General features: G+C 41.6%; 1 protein-coding gene across 3 annotated transcripts in view; it reads right to left on the bottom strand.

The window, feature by feature from the left end:
- Positions 1-720: 720 nt before the first annotated feature.
- Positions 721-18,106, bottom strand: part of MAL2 (mal, T cell differentiation protein 2) — a 30,934-nt gene continuing 13,548 nt past the window's right edge. For all 3 annotated transcript variants that reach the window (XM_081505309.1, XM_081505310.1, XM_081505311.1), the window contains 3 exons: positions 16,602-16,772; positions 5,624-5,779; positions 721-3,008 (listed from right to left, as the gene is read on the bottom strand). In XM_081505309.1, the coding sequence (XP_081361435.1) occupies positions 2,937-3,008; positions 5,624-5,779; positions 16,602-16,772 (399 nt within the window). In that variant the 3' untranslated portion in view covers positions 721-2,936. The remainder of the gene's footprint in view (positions 3,009-5,623; positions 5,780-16,601; positions 16,773-18,106) is intronic.

The following is an 18,106-nucleotide window of genomic DNA, read 5'->3' as shown; positions in this document are numbered from 1 at the left end:
CTGGGAGGACTAAGGGATCCACAACCATGATGAACCTGGACTTTGTAGCCAGACTGAGGTTTACATACCAGCTTTCCCACTTGAGAGGTACTTGACCCTGGGTGTTTCTCATGGTCTGTGTTTTGGCTCCCTTGTCTTTGAATGTGACAATAATATCTACTCCATAAAGTTATTACAATGAGGATTAAATTAGTTAATATTTGAAAAAAAATGTTCAGAACACTGCCTGCATGTATTAAGCCTATATAAATGCTTTTAAAATAAAATATACTAAACTATAATTTAAGCTTCCTTTATAATACTTCCCTAATGGCTCAGACAGTAAAGCATCTGCCTACAATGCAGGAGACCTGGGTTTGATCCCCAGGTCAGGAAGATTCCCTGGAGAAGGAAAGGGCAACCCACTCCAGTACTCTTGCTTGGAAAATCCCATGGATGGAGGAGCCTGGTAGGCTACAGTCCACAGGGTGGCAAAGAGTCAGACACGACTGAGTGACTTCACTTCACTTCACTTATAATACTTTCAAAGAGTTACCTTTTGAATCTTCACCAAAAATAAAAATAAAAAAGACTTGCTGGCAAAGACTGTCTTTTACATAGAAATGTTTAAAGCAGAACTCTGATATATTATGAGTCTAGAAGCTCCAAATCTGTCAAGTTTATATCAAACCTTTAACTGAATTTCAAAGTGAATTGTATAAAAAATAGATGACCCCCAAAGATTATCAAATGAATACTTTATTAGAGTCATAACACTTATAAAATAAATTTATTTTCATCATGGAGTTACCAGATTTTAAGACCAACCAACACTTTCTTGTTTTTACAGCTAAGGTATACAAAGAAATTCTCAAATGCTATAATTTTTGTTCAGTGCTTTGTCAGTCAACTCCCAAATCTAGATCATGATTAATCTACAATTCTAGGTATTCACAGTTAAATGACTTCTAGGCTTGGTTCTTTATGATCGAGAAGCAATCCATTTATAAAAGTGCCACCAAGGCAGTTTCATGAAATCATTTAATTTAATGCCACCAAGCAGCACGGACCTGTTATACCCTGGAAATAAAAACATAATCTCACAACTAAATCTAGCAGACTATTAACAATTCCAGCCGGAATGGATGATATATCCTTATGGCACATTTATGACTTTGTAATAGACCGTTTATAATACAGATTTAAGTGTGTGGTATGGAACTAGAAAAACCAAGGAAGTTGGATTTTTATAGAAAAGCTATGATAAAGTCATAAGACTGGTTTCTTCTTGCCACATATTAAATATACCTTTTACCTTTACAGTTACATCACAAACCAAACCCTAATAAGATTCTTCTTCCTAAGGGATCACTGCATAAGCAGCATTTGACCACTGAGCATTGATTATGCTGCTCATTCAAGATTGTTCCGTGTTCCATAAAATCTAACTGCTCACCTTATACATGGCACTGGTAGGGGATGATTCAACCAAAATACAAAGGGCTGAAAGTATAAAATAATCAAAAGCCCTCTTTTCCCAGAGGTAGCCCTCTTGGGGCAAGAGATAAGTATCTCATTTGGACAGGTGGTGTGAGCTGGGGCCTAACTCTAACTTGTTCTCAAGCCATTTTGGCACTTTGCCATGACCAGGGTCTCCGAGGTGGGTTAAAATACTTTTTTGTGCTATTCAGCCAGAGATAGCTTTTGTGACCACTGTTGCTTGAAAACTGATTCTATGTATTTCTCACCAGTGCAAAACAACATAGGACTATTCCCTAGATGAGAATCTACAACTTTAAGTTACATCTCATATTCTGTTTGAATTTAACTTAGAGTCATGTAAAAGAATTAAAGTAAAAGTTTACCCTTTGGAGAGCTCTATTGGGTAAAGCCTCAGATATCCACATAAAAATACTCATCTATTCATGCACAGGACAAACAGCTGCTATTTGAAGCATAAATAAACCCAAAGTAAAACATCAGGCACTAGATACCCATTTCAGGAGTGGCTCAGGGGTCTCTGGGGCTCTTGTTTTAAGAATGCCAGGTAAGCATTTTGCTCAGTTGTTAGGAAAACAGTTAGGTAGATTAAGCCCCTAGGGTTCACTTCATAAATTACTTTTTCTTGTACTCAAGACTCTGCTTGAATTAGCTTCAGATGCTATAGCTGCTTCAAGGGTAAGTGTTTGACCATTAACCCAAAGGCAATGTAATTGTTGAATGAGACTAAATATTATGTGGCTCGTCAAATTCACTTTAGACCTTTGAGGATCAGTTCAATAAAATACAAAATCCATAACCAAGGTTTTAAACCAGAGGTCAGCAAATGACAGCCTGTAGCCCACAGACCAAGTCCAGCCTGCTGCTGGTTTTTGTAAATAAAGATTTACTGGAACACACAGCTACACTCACTCATTTCATATTGTCTGTAGCTGTTTTCACAGTAACAGCAGAGATGAGTACTTGTGACAGAGACTGTATGAATCACAAAGCCTAAAATATTTACTATCTGTATCTTTACAGAAAAGGAATGCTGATCTCCATTTTACACTAAAACACAGAGTTCAGTGGGAACCTTATTTTAAATGTGTTTTTCTTTGGGAGTTTTAGTTATCTATTAAAATTAAGGTTCAGGTGATTTGGCAACTAAATACAAGAGATACCCCTTTTTCATGAATAATATCTATGTATTTTATGGATATAAAGGGAAATTTTCTTTAAAATGAGAAAAAAAAAGAGACAGATAAATGTAAAACTAAAGGCCATTTCTCTGTTTAACATCATAATAAAATTTCCATCCATGAAATGAACCAAACTTATACTTAGATTCTCTCCATATACCAAACAAATTCCTTTGGGGATATTGTTATATCTGAACAAAACGGTACCCAAATTGATCAAGACATAAAAAGTACACAAATGAAACTAACACACAAGCAGTTAGTCTTTAAGGAGTGTTACGGTCGCCATCTTCGTAAAGCCAGACCCAAACTGCAGCCATAACAAGCTGTCGTCACAAAGGCGAAAATCTAAGAAAGAAGAAACAAAAATTCTTATCAGATTTATAATACTGACTTTAAGAAATCATTTTTCCAAAGGAACAACTGTCTGAAAACTGATCAGCCTACTTAAAGATACTTCAACACTTATGAAAATGATTTAGATTCATCTTTTTTTTTTTTGGACGGTTTTATCCTCTCATACCATTAACCCCTTCTTTTAAACATTCTAGCCCCTAATAATGGGACATCATTTGTGGACAGCTTTAGGTTGAGCCCTTGTTCACACATTGGACTCACTTGTTAGGCATTGGTGAGACCCCTAACATGGTGCATATTCAAAACTTCATGATGAGATGTCTACCTGCACAGTGAGCTCACAGCCACACAGTGCAGCTCCCAGGGCTTGAGGATGGAGCAGATTATTTCTGTGACAATGGAAGTGACTGTAGAGCTGAACAGAAGAAACCCACAGGGATGAATCATCAGGTTGGCGTGGGAGCTAGTTCTCAAATGGGCGTGAGTTCTGAATTACTGTCCTTCGTATTCAAAACGGATTTTTTTTAGCATCAACTATGTGTGCATCAGTACATTTGGTACATATAAACAAGTAACAGGTATTGTCCTCACCCTTCTGGGGTTTATGATCCATAGAAAACTCCTCAAACCATTAAATACGTTAAAACATTATGATGTAGTACAGGCATCCTTTTACCAGGAAATCAGAGCTCTGAGAAGGAACATCAGATCCACCTATGGAACATTTTTACAGTGTAACTACCATGCTGCTACTTTCCCCACCCTTCTTCTGCCGGTTGTCTCTCAGATACATCTCTCTTTTTTTAAGAAAATTTTACTAGCATACAGCTGCTTTCCAACGTTGCGTTAGTTTCTAGCGCACAGCAAAGTGAATCAGGTATACATTTACATATATATCTTACCTCTCTGATCTAGGCATTTCTTTTCTGTTGAAAGAGAATGACCACTTTATTTTAAAGTACAAACGTGAATATTTAATTACAACATGAAAAAAAATCACAACCACTACGACTTCTGAAAAGCTGACAAATGTCACAAATATTCCCAAATCTAAAACAACAACAATTTTGTTTTACTACTTGCCTGATAACATCTTACTTCTGAGGACCCACTTTCTTTGCTATCCTTTCACAAGACTATTTCAGATGACAATAGCATGAGAGAGATTTTGTAATCTTGGATAAAATCCCCTGTTTCTTCTTTGATGGTTGATTAAAATTTGTTTTGTTTCGTTTCGATAACAAAAAAAGTTTCTTTCGGTTTTATATGTATTTGTAGTAACATGCAAACTGTGCAGGTTTGTCAGATTTGGGAAGCTCTCTATCATGATTCATACATGATTTATAAAATTTCAGGATATTTCAAAATTTCTTGAGGAATGATACCCTTAAATCATAAATCTCAAAGTGCAAATCTTACCGCACTTTGAGTTACTCACGTGTAGTTACAATTGTCCTCCATGTCTTCCTTGCCGTGGCAGATGATGAAATTTATATCATCCCCATTGAATTCTGGGGGCCTTCATGCATGTGGCCTCCCTAGTTCTATTTATAATACTGCTCTAATGTTTGCATACAATTTCTGCTAAGTTCGATCTCAAATGATTCCCATAAAAAAAAGCCTGGTGCATTTTTTATTTTATGTCAAGTATACACCTGCCAGGAGGGAGTTTCTGCTTTGACCAGGAGTCCACTTACATTTTTGTTCATCAGTTGATCTGATCTGCAAGATAGTTCCCCTGTTGTGAGTCAGCTCATCAGCTCAGTGGATTTCACTCACCTACTCTGGGCTGACTAGTCCCTGCATGAATGACTACTTTTGATATCTATTACTAGTGAAAAGGAGTTCTCTCTCTGAGGCAGAGGTCACCAACCTCTGGGATCTAATGCCTGATGATCTGAGGTGGAACTCATGTAATCATAATAGAAATAAAGTGCACAATAAATGTAATGTGCCTGAATCATCCTGAAATCATCCCCCTGCACCCCTAGTCCGTGAAAAAATTGTCTTCCACAGAACTAGTCCCTGGTGCCAGAAAGGCTGGAGACTGACTGTCGCTCTAAGGTATACTGAAATGAATAGTGAGGGACTCAAGAGAATGTCACAAATGAATGGCTCATGCATTTAAGTGTTATTAAAACTCAGAAACTAAAGATTTACTTCTGTCAGAGTGTATGGGTAAAATGGGGGTTAATGCAGAACTTAAAGCATGGAGAAGTTTACTAAGACAGCTTCACTTAGGCAGAAAAAGGGAAGGACAAACCCGTGTGTGTGACAAAGACCACGTCTGAAGCTACACGGAGTAGAAAGCACAATTAATTCTTTTCACAAAGTAGACTTTGTTGTGCAAGGCCAACCATGAGCACTCATGTAGGTATGATCTTATATGAATGTCAACCTCCCGGTGCTTCAGTTTCATCATCCACAGCACTGGGGGTAATGACAGTACTTGGCTTGGCTCATAAGGTTAACTGTACAGATAAACAGCTATTATATGTTTAATGCTGATGGCTACTATTAAAGAAAACTATTGTTGCCAGAAGAGTTTCTTAGAGACCTTGATAGGGGAGGGAAGCGTAGGTAAACAGCGTTCATCCCACACTTACTGTGGCTGCCACGTTTATGTTATACTGGTTATCGTTCAGGAGCGGGTGCACAGTCATGGTTCTATTGCAGCGTAGGTCGTGCAGCGACGTGGTAGCTGCCTCCAGCAAAAACACTCCAAAGTAGAATACGAAGACTGTAAAATGGTAAGCAAAGTCCTGAAAGAGGATGGAAAAGAGAGACATCTACCAGTAAAGAGAATAAGCTTTTCCAAGTGTTTCTTATTTCGAATCAAGTTTAGGTTCAGGAAAAACAGAACCTTTAATCAAACAGTCTTTAACCACATTGGCCATTTCTTTTGGCTCCCTTAGCAATGTCAAGCTATTAGAATTCCAAGGAAAATCAACCCACTCGTTGTAATTGGCACCGTGGCAAACCTTCGGATAGAGTGAATTTTATAAAATACATAATTCAGTTTAGATAAGGCACCACAGAATTCCTGTCCTTAAAATTCAAGTAAAACGGCATTTAAATTACATCTTGTTAGAGAATTATATAACTATATATAATAACATATACACAGATTTCATATACTATATAATAACATATACACAGATTCCATAATTAAGTATTTTGTTTTTGAGCAGTTTTTATTTTTATTCATTAGATTGTCATTCCATACACTGAAAGATATAGAATACCTATGAAATCATTGAATTCAACACCATATCTCTAGACATTTTTAAAAACAAAATAAATGTACACTTCTACAAAAAGTAGAGGAAGTTTTCATGCAAAACTCAACAGTTATTAAGTTATTTTATCTGTCACTGGCATTTATGTGTCACATAACTATTAAAATTCACAGTGTCTAACCTGACTCAATGTACCATCAACACACTGCTGTGTACTTTTGTTAACAATTTCTACAGCAGGCACTTCACATTTATTATTAATCACCCTTACAACCACCATTTATTATTTCCATTTAACAAACAAGGAATTTCTTCTTCCTTTTTTTTTTTGGTGAAGTGATGAAACGACTGTCCCAAAGCCCCACAAAGCTGAACTTCTGAAGGGAGACCTCACATCTACACCAGTCTGTCTGATTCCAAAGTCCATTTGCTTTCTTCTCTTATCAAACTGTTCCCGATACAGCTATAGTACAAAAAAAAAGAAAAAAAGGAACACTGCATGGCTTTTGTGTAAATGCCCATTCAGCAAGCAAAACTGTCCAGAGAAATTGTTTTTATTCTCCCTAGAGTAATAAGGACAAAGTTAACTAACTAGGAGTGAGAATTACAAAAGGTACAATGCTAAAAATGCTTTCTACTTAACACTTCTAATTTATAAACTGACCCACCAATGCCTTCAAATGATGTAAGAAAAAAGTTATATACTAGCCACAGGTCTAATCTATAGGAGAAATGCTGAAATATTTACATATGGTTAGTTAATAAATGTTCACTGACGAAGGTCAAAATCCAATGTCACTATTTTGAGAGATAAAATGCAATAGAGTTGGGTCTTACTTAAGGTAGTAATAAAGATTGAGAGAAAAATATGTTTCAGACCATTAGATACTCATCTAATTTACTGAAGGGGACTCTCAGAAATGGCTCATTTTATCCCAAAAGGAATGGGAAGAGTTGGGTGACATGGCCGGCAACTCTTGGGATGATGTGGTCCTTGCCTTCTTTGCCAGCCTCATCTGATGTCACCCTCTTTCCTTTTTGAACATCAGCCATGCTGGTCTCATTTTGGTCCCAAAGAATCACTCTATACCTCAAGATTGATACTCCTTACATGTGGCAATCTCTCTGACTGGGAAGAGTCTTCTCACAACCAATGACCACGTGCACCTGCCCTCCAGCCCTCTACACACACACACACACACACACACCCCAATACCACCTTTCCATTCCTGCCTAATTTTGCCTTCTCCCTCCTTGGGCTTCCCTGACGGCTCAGCAAGTAAAGAATCCACCTGCAATGTAGGAGGCACAGGAGACACAGGTTCATTCCCTGGGGCAGGAAGATCCCCTGGAGAAGGGCATGGTAACCCACTCCCATATTCTTGTCTGGAAAATTCCATGAACAGAGGAGCCTGGCAGGCTACAGTCCATGGGGTTGCAAATAGTTGGACACAACTGAGCTCATGGCACACACACTCCTTTACAGGAGCACCAGAACTCAGTTGTGGCAAAGGCTTTCTGATCCAATCCTGTTTCCTCCCCATGCATCTTTCATAGGTGTTACCATTCAATAAACTTCCTGCATGTTCAGCTCTGTATGGCTTGGGTCATACCATCCCATCCTTCACATTAGCCTTCAGGTCCCATGTACCACAAAGTGTGGGTTTCCCAGGTGGCGCTAATGATAAAGAACCTGCCTGCCAAAGAAGGAGACTTAAGATGTGGGTCCAATCCCTGGGTGGGAAAGATCCCCTGGAAATGGCAACTCATTCCAGTATTCTTGCTTAGAGAACCCCATGGACAGAGGAGTCTAGTGGGCTACAGTCCATGGGGTCACCAAGAGCTGAATACAACTGAAGTGACTCAGCATGCAAGCACCCTAGAGTGTAAGAGGAATTCATGGCAACGGAGGTGAGAAAAATCACTATGTCGGTTCCTGGAGTTATAGAATTAGGCATGTCACCTGTATTGGGGAATTACACATCTTGGAAAAGCATCTCCTGGTGTCCTCCTGGGCCCTTGTAGGGAAGGAACACTTGACCTTGAGACAACAAAAGACAAAGTATCCAGAACTGCCTATTATAAGTGGTGTTCTCTCAAAGCCATCAACTCATACAGTCACAACACTGCTTCTTCAGGTGGCAAGGGGACATCAGAGTTCAAGCTGAGCTGGGCTAGTGGGCCTGAGTCTGTTGTGTGAGCAGGTGGCCCAGGCCACCAAGTTACCCACCAGGATGGGACTGCCCTCCTTCCTCAGCCCAAGCCTATAGCCACATGGGGAAGAGATCCCTAGGGTCCAGATGAAGGGGAAGAAAAGCACCTGAGCTTGTTTCTCATGGTGTGATGTGCTGTCGCAAGGCGAAAAGGGACAGCAGCTATATTACACATGCTTTAGAGACACATTCAGAGCTGGCTGTGAAAGAGCAGTTAGGGAACATCTTCCTAATGGATGGAACTCTGAGTGGTGCAGCATGTCACACACTTTGTTAAGAAAGCAAAGTGGCCCAAGGTGAGAACACGCCAAGACTCATCCGCAGTGGGGAAAGGTCTGGCAAGCTGGTCAGGGCCCTGGAAAATAAAAGTTCAGAGACAAGGAAGTATGGAGCAGGGAGACGGACATATGGGATTAGGCGTGAAATGTTAAGTGTGACCTTTCTTTTATGTGGTCACGCCCACCAGAAACATCCACATGGAAGATGACCTGGCCAGTTGATGCAACCAATTAAAAAGCAGAGACATTATTTAGCTAACAAACGTCCATCTAGTCAAAGCTATGGTTTTCTAGTAGTCACGTATGGATGTGAGAGTTGGACTATAAAGAAAGCTGAGCGCCAAAGAATTGATGCTTTTGAACTGTGGTGTTGGAGAAGACTCTTGAGAATCCCTTGGACTGCAAGGAGGTCAAACCAGTCAAGCCTCAAGGAAATTAGTCCTGAACATTCTTTGGAAGGACTGATGCTGAAGCTGAAACTCCAACACTTTGGCCACCTGATGGGAAGAACCAACTCCTTGGAAAACACCCTGATGCCAGAGAAGACTGAGGCAGGAGGAGAAGGGGATGACAGAGGATGAGATGGTTGGATGGCGTCACCGACTCGATGGACGTGAGTTTGAGCAAGCTCCAGGAGTTGGTGATGGAGTCCTAGCGTGCTGCAGTCCATGGGATTGCAAGGAGTCAGACCTGACTGAGCAACTGAACTCACTGATCTGGTTCCTGGCATGATGGATGCATGAACAGAGTGGCCATGGCTGGGAAGGTGAGTCTATGCCATGGCCCAATAGTGCAGACTCCCAACAGCCAAAGCTGACAAGCCTCTTATCCGTACACGTCAGAGGCCAGACAGACTGAAAACCACAATCACAGGAAACTACCCAAACTGATCACAAGGATCACAGCCTTGTCCAACTCAATGAAACTATGAGCTATGCCATGTAGGGCCACCCAAGACAGATGGGTCATGGTGGAGACAAAATGTGTTCCACTGGAGAAGGGAATGGAAAACCACTTTAGCATTCTTTCCTTGAGAACCCCATGAACAGTATGAAAAGCTGACCTACCTTTTGCCTTTCTGAATGTTGAACGTGCCAGCAACAGAGACTGAAGACTGACTCTAAGACCCTGACATGGTGCTCTTTTCACCTGGTATCAAACTGATGAATCTCAGCTCCCATCTTCCTGGGAGGCATAAAATTTCATTCTCACAAAATGGACACTCACTGTGAGTATGGATTTGCTTTTCCTCTCTGCAGAATCTCTGCCACTACCACTGTCCAGGGACTTACAGAATATGCCTGATTTATCAGCATCCACTCAACACAGCATCTGACCGAGGGACTAACTTCTCAGCAGAGGACAAGTGGGAATGGGCCCACAACTCTGAGCTGTCTCCTATCCTGCACCATCTAGGACCCGCTGGCCTGACAGCACGCTGGGCTGGCTGGCTGAAGGCACTGCCCGGAGGAGCCACCCTGTGAGGATGTGTGGCCATACCTCGGGATGCAATGAAGGAGAGTTTTCAACATGGCGTCGTGTCCCCATTGGAAGAGTGGGAACCAAGGGTGGAAGGAGTTTCTCCTCTTACCATTGTCCCTCCCAGTGACCTCGTGAAAGACTTTTTTAACTGCTGTCCCTGCACTCTGGACCTTGTATGATCAGAGGTCCCACCCTGGGGGGTGTACTCTTGCTAGAGGACCCGGCAAGCAGCCCACTGACCGTGAGACATGGCTGCTAGCTGTGTGCTTTGGATTCTTTGTGCTCAGGGATCAAAAGGTGAGAGGAAGGGTCACCATCTTGACAAGAGAAGGTGTGGCTGCTGATACCCAGGAGGGCAGAAAGGAGTCTATGTGGAACTTGGGTGCTCTACTCGGGGTCCTATTAGAACCTTCTTGCCCAACTGTGAGTAAAATGGAGCAACATTGGCCTGAAAAGGATATAGTTGCCAGAGGGCTTACCGTCCTTCAGGCGGAGGGGACTGGATTATACCACCAGGTAAACTGCAGAGACTAGCAGACATGAAGTGCTGAGCAAGAGGAGTCTAAAATGGTCAGTGGAGCTGGGGAGGTGCCCAGGACCAGTTGTGGCTCTGAGGCCAACTCCAGTCAGAGGGGCTGCAGTTTGTCTCTGTAGCCTCTCTAAGTTCTGCTTCAGGAAGAGAGGTACACTAGGACCTTGGAGGAGCAATGCCATACACATATATAGTGGAATGGATCCATGGGGTGCAAGAAGAGCTCTGGGGCATCTTCAGATGCATGTGTGTCCCTTCTAGACATAACCTGACATTCCACTGTGAGAGCCATAGTCAGCTGACAGCTTTGGCTTCAGTGGATTTGGAATCTACTGCTGAGACTGGGCTAAGCCCATGTTCTTCTCACAGCCAGTGATGGTGCAGCGTGGACACTGGTAGCTGGCCACTTTCACCCAACACAAGAGTCTGAAAGGGAAACCTGTGCTCTGAAGCGTCACACTAGGCTGGCCAGGACTCTGTCACACTCTAAGACTTCTTTGCTTAATCTTACATCTTCCTTCTTTTAAAGGTGTTGCCTCCCCTTTCCGTCAAAAAAAATAACAGAACACAAAAACTCTTGTACTTCAAAATCCATCTTAGAATCCACGTCCCAGTTTGATCCCTGGATTGGGCAGATGCCCTGGAATAGGAAATGGCACCCACTCCAATATTCTTGGGCTTTCCTGGTGGTTCAGCTGGTAAAGAATCCTCCTGCAATGCAGGAGACCAGGGTTCGATCACTAGGTTGGGAAGATCCCCTGGAGAAGGGAAAGGCTACCCACTCTAGTATTCTGGCCTGGAGAGTTCCATGGACTGTACAGTCCCTAGGGTCGCAAAGAGTTGGACACGACTGAGTGACTTTCATTTTCCAGTATTATTGCCAGGAAAATTTCATGGACAGAGGAGCCCAGCAGGCTGCAGTCTATGGGATCGCAAAAGAGTTGGATGTGACTGAGCAACTGAGTACAGACACAGTTCTTGCATCAGTTGTATAATCATTTCCTCACTGCTACTGTCCACTCCAACAAACTCTCTGAGAGCCGCTCCCAGTCCTACCTTGCTCACCATTGTATTTCGAGAGCCCAATGAAGGATCAGGCACATACTAGGTGCTCAGTATATCTCTCTCCACCCTTGCCTGGAGAGCCACACCTGTGTTTATATTTGGCCACTCGGGATATCTTACTCCAGTTCCTGCTCTGTGTGGGATGTGGGCACGAAGGTCTTCCACAATTTCGCTCATTGTTTTGGACAATGAAGGTTATTTATTCTAAGCCAGAGGCTCTCAAAGGTGAGTGTGCATCAGAAGCACCTGAAAAGCTTGTTAAAACACAGACTACTGGGCCCCAACCCCAGAATTTCTGACTTAGATGTCTGGGTGGAACCTGAGGCTCTGCATTCCTAACAAGTTCCCAGGTGATGAGAGTGCTGCGGGTCAGGGACCACCCTTTGTGGATCACCTGCCCGAAGCCCTTGGCACTCCTCCATTAGCGGAGGAGCCCATCCTCTTTCTGAGTTTTCTTCACATACTTTTGCTTCCCTGCCAATCTTCCCAACACTCACACACCCCAGAGTGTAGCTTATCTGCCTTCACCACCAGTAAACTCAGCCTCAATTACAGCCTGAATCTTTTCAGCAGCAAGTTACTCTCTCCCACAGTCTCATCTCCAGACCATGTTTTGCCTCTCAGCTCAGGATCAAACTTTCACTAGCTATCAAAAAAGAAAAAACTACACTGTATATAGAGGGATCTTCTTTTACACAATGGCAGCATGAAAAAAAGATAATTGTCACCCTGAGCTTTAATTTTCTCACTTGTAAAAATGAGGACAACACTAGTTTTCCATAAGGTCAAACAGGCAAATGAATGTGACAACAGAAAACAAAGCTCAGGACATTTTAAGATATCAAGTGATTTCCACACTAGGCAAATGATCACATGTGTACCAGCTACATATTGAGGAATAAAGGGAAATCTCTTTAAAACTGTACAGGACCTTTTTTTCGGGGGATATCTTTTATCTCTCTAAGATACATCTTTCCTTACCACTCCACCTCTCAAAAAAGGGAAAATAAATGTGATATCTTCTGTTTAAAGTTAGGTGAAATGATACTACCCTTATGGCAGAAAGTGAAGAGGAACTAAAGAGCCACTTGATGAAAGTGAAAGAGGAGAGAGAAAAAGTTGGCTTAAAACTCAACATTCAAAAAACTAAGATCATGGCATCTGGTCCCATCACTTCACAACAAATAGATGGGGAAACAATGGAAACAGTGAGAGACTTAATTTTCTTGGGCTCCAAAATCATGGCAGATGGTGACTGCAGCCATGAAATTAAAAGACACTTGCTCCTTGGAAGAAAAGCTAAGACCAAGCTAGACAGTATATTAAAAAGCAGAGTCATTACTTTACCAACCAATGTCCGTCTAGTCAAAGCTATGTTTTTTCCAGTAGTCATGTATGGATGTGAGAGTTGGACTATAAAGAAAGCTGAGCGCCAAAGAATTGATGCTTTTGAACTGTGGTGCTGGAGAAGACGCTTGAGAGTCCCTTGGACTGCAAGGAGATCCAACCAGTCAATCCTCAAGGAAATCAGTCCTGAATATTCACTGGAAGGACTGATGCTGATGCTGAAGCTCCAATAATATTTTGGCCACCTGATGCGAAGAACTGACTCCTTGGAAAGGACTCTGATGCTGGAAAAGATTGAAGGCAGGAGGAGAAGGGGACAACAGAGGATGAGATGGTTGGATGGCATCACCAACTCGATAGACATGAGTTTGAGCAAGTTCGGGGAGTTGGTGATGAACAGGGAAGCCTGGCATGCTGCAGTCCACAAGGTCGCAAAGAGTCAGACACGACTGAGTGACTGATCTGAACCGAACTGAAATGGTATTATTACTTCTCCATCAAATACAATATGAAAAACCACCTCAAAATTAAAATCTGCTTCTTTCCTCAAATTAGAAGGGGGCAAGTTTTTAGCACTTACTATATGTTATTGTGTGTGTATGTGTGTGTTCTCAGTCATGTCTGACTCTTTGTGACCCCATGGACTATAGCCTGCCAGGATCCTCTGTCCATGGGATTTTCCAGGCAGGAATACTGGAATGGATTGCTATTTCCTCCTCCAGGCGATCTTCCTGACTCAGGGATCGAATCTGCATCTCCTGCATTGGCAGGCAGATTCTTTACCACTAGCACCACCTGGGAAGCCCAATATATGTTATTATATATTATATTTTTATTTCACCATTTACACCAACACTAGAAAAAATACTGAAGACATCAGTCATGAATGCTAATTAAATCTCATGATCAGTAAAATCTAGAAGCTATACATATTGTAGGTAACATCCCACAATGAACAGTTCTAGAAAATAATTTATCAAAATGCATTCTTGCTTCCTTCATGCATGGCATACAGGTGACAGACATTAAACAATTATCATGGGAGGGGGAAGCAATAATTTTTTAAGCAATTAATGTTTAACAACTCCAGAAGGCAGCAATTAAAAATTGTTACCATCTGGTGACGACTGCATGATATGCATGGCTCAAAAATTCTCCTGGCTGAGTATACAAAATAAATTACAAAACCTATCAAAAGCAACCATGTGGTCAAAAATGACTGAGAATGCAGAAAATCACAAAAGAAGGGGGGAAAGGTTGCCCTTTCTAAATACTATGTAAGCATATAAGCAAATTTCTTGAAGGCAAGAGTTGGCTTTTTGTAACTACACCCACTATGACAAAACAGTACTAATAACCTCCATCCTGTGTACTGCGTGCTGCTGTTTCCCGCTTTCTCTCAGTAAAAGTGGACTGCTCTAACTAAAAACCCATAAGATGAGCTCTGCAGGTGACCTATGGAACAGACTGGTCATTTCAACTGTCCCTTTAATAAAGTGGTTTAATTAAAAACGAAACATGTTTTATTTTATGAACATCAGATACAGTGCAACAAAAATTGGGAAGAAATACAAGTTTAGAAAACCTAATTAAACCTAATAAATTTAGAAAAAATATTAGTGTTTGGGCTCAATACCAAAGACAAGGCTCAATATGAGCAAAAGAGAAAAAGAGGATATGAACGTACATCTAATAAAACCAAGAGTGATATCAGAAACATATTTAAACATTGGTTAGAGATGTGCCTCAACCAGTTAGGGAGAATGCTGAGCACTGCAGGATCCTGGAGACTCACTACTTTTCCAGATTTTGACTCTTTACTTGCTGGGCTATTAGGAGGTCCAGGAAGGTCCCAAAGAAAGGGTCAGGTTATGGGATTAGCAAGAGGCAGAAGGTCAGGGCAAAATCTATATATTAACTAGTACCAAAGTACCAGTAGAGCTGTTCTGCTGGTACATACTGGCCAAGTACCATCTTCAAGTCTGATATTAAAAGAGCTTGGTAGCACTCTCCAACATGAAGATTGACTGATTCATTCATGCATTATTATAAGAAAGTCAGGCATTTAGAAAAAGGTGATTAAGCATCTATAATATTTATAACTTACATAGGGATTTTTGATCTTCATCACTTGAGCAATAATTAGAAATCTTTTCTCATCATTAATGAGAATCAAGGCAAACATGCAGAAATACATTGTATCAGCAACCTAAGAAATAGGACTTTATAAGTTTCAAACTGCAAGCCTCAACACGTTTAAGGAGTTTGATGATTTACTGATCACTTAGTATAAATCAGACACAAAGCTGAACACTTTATCATACATGGATTCCATTGTTCCTTAACAACATCTGGTGATGCTGGTATTATTATTATCATTTTACAGAGGAAGAAATGAGGATCAGTATTTTGCCCAAGGCTACTTGGTTAGTAAGCAGGCCCAACTAATCTCAAAGCCTGGGCAGGATCATAACCACCGCACTACACGTCCTCCTTAGCTGGCCCTGGCTGACTGAATGGGCAGTCACCTTTGTTAGACTTCGCTGCTGATAACATCTGAGATGATGCTCCTCAGTATGGTCTATAAATAAGACAAGAACAATTATTTTTTCTCACTGCTTAGTAAAACACTACCACACTTGAAAGAAGCATATACAAAGCCTGACTGAAGGTCTGATTTAAGTTTCTAACTGCCCAAGTGTGCAAGAAACCTAGTGGTGGTTTATGAACCTTATTAAACTGATCACCGATGGACTGGCATTCATGCTCCACTGGGCCATTTACAGATAGCCCCAGAGAATGAATGACCACAAGCATGAAAGAGATTTGACTACGTGATACGAGAAAAAGGAAATGTAAGCTGACCCAATATAATGGTATCATAATTTTTAAAATAGTGTCAGTTGCAAATTCATTTCTTAAAATGTATCTACTCTTGCTAATCTAGGACAGACATTGAAGATAAATATAAAATATCCCCTTGCCTTTTCTAAGTATCTGAAGAGTAGAATATAGGGCTACTTGTTTTCTGAAAAGAATATATGTATTCGGTATCAGAAGCGGGAATCAATGGAAAACTTTAAGATATACAGCACAGCATCCATCTCCCAAAAGCATCTGTTCAATAGTTCAATGACTGCAATGTGATTCATTTGTTGTGTGCAATAAAACCATCTTTACAGAAAGGTCATCTAACTCATAAAGGAGTAACAGAGAGATGGCTGAATTATGTCAAGACTGGAATTGCACAAACTGGGACCCTGCTGTCCAGCTGGGCTGGCCACATGGCAACGCAACAGCTCCTGTGCTCTGACCTCTTCTCTCCCACTAGAGGCAATGGATAGGACCAGAGATCTGGCATCTCAGGACAGAACGAGATACTCATAAGTTTCTCGCATTTTCCGGAAAAAGACATAAAGATCCCTTACCAGGAAATTCCAATTGGCATTAATCTGAGTCACCACGCCAAAGAGGAACACGCCCAGGAAGAGAAGGGAACAGACGAAAGCTGTCACAGACACGAACATGACCCATCCTTGCAACAGAGGTAGAGGGACATTGGAGGAGGCGACTAGGATCCACACGAGTCCTCCGAACACCTGCAGGGGAAAAGAAACACAGCGATAGGTTTGGGCAGAGAACCGGACATGCCTGCATCAGGCTTCCTCTCCGCCTTAGCTCCTCCCCAGACCCCTGCATGTGTTCCTGCAACCACGCCAGTGACTTGTCTCCATCATTACTGGAGATGCCGTCTCTCAGCTGCAGGCAAGAGCTTCTGCTCTGGGGCCTGATTTGACTCCACACCTACTTCTGAACCTGCCTTTCTGTTGGCCTCTTGGCCTCAGCCTGTGACCAGGTTCAGCATGCTTTCACCATCTAAAAGTATTTTCCTTTAAAAGAATTTGAAAAAGAATAAATATATGCATATTATTATACAACTGAATCACTTTGCTATACACTGAAACTAACACAACATTGTTAATCAACTATGCTCCCCCCCAAAAAAAAAAAATTTAAGTATTTTCCTTTGGCCTTGCTGCCTCTCTAGCTTCCTCTCTAAGGACTTCTCTTTTCAGTTCACCGTTTTCACAAATTTATCTCTCCACCTCCTCTCCTTATTACCATCTACTGGCTTCTGCTCTCACCACTTCTCAGAGAGTCTATTAGCAAAGATCACCGATAAATTTCTAACCTGTCACTTCTCATGGCCATGCTTCAGTCCTTATCATGACCTATTTGCACAGGTGAGAATATTGCCTATACATGGTGACTCAGATGATAAAGAACCTGCCTACAATGCAGGAAACCTGGTTTTGATCCCTGGGTTGGGAAGATCCCCTGGAGGAGGGAACAGCTACCCACTCCAATATTCCTGCCTGGAGAATTCCATGGACAGAGGAGCCTGGAGGGCTACAGTCAGTGCAAAGAGTCGGAACCGACTGAGCAACGAATGCTAACTAACTGAATAGCTGTAGCTACTGTACATGATTGGAGATGGAAATGGCAACTCACTCCAGTGTTCTTGCCTGGAGAATCCCATGGACAGAGGAGCCTGGCAGGCTACAGTCCATGGGGTCAAAAGAGTTGGACACGACTTAGCAACTAAACCACCACCACTGTACATGATAGAAAACAATAAAATCTTTCATCATTTATTGATGCTCTTCTATGTGCTGGACATGAGAATAAGTACTTTAGATATCTATACACCTAATATTCAATGAATACCTATTGTCTGGCACTGTGCCGGGTGCAAGGCATAAAATGGTAAACGATGGTCTCAGCCATCACAGAGTTCACAGTGTCTTATAAGAAAGAGGAAATTAAGCAAGTCTCTCAAATGCTGCTTCACATGTGGCACAATTGGGCAAATGCTGGGTGCTAAATCCAGATGTGAGAAGTCAGAAAACACTGCCTAGAAGCAACAACTCAA

This window comes from Giraffa tippelskirchi, chromosome 6 (genome assembly GCF_054371585.1).
Source record: "Giraffa tippelskirchi isolate mGirTip1 chromosome 6, T2T-mGirTip1v1.2.pri, whole genome shotgun sequence".
Taxonomy (NCBI): Eukaryota; Metazoa; Chordata; class Mammalia; order Artiodactyla; family Giraffidae; genus Giraffa; species Giraffa tippelskirchi.
Note: the sequence above shows the minus strand (reverse complement) of the source record. Positions and strands in the feature narration are given on the sequence as shown.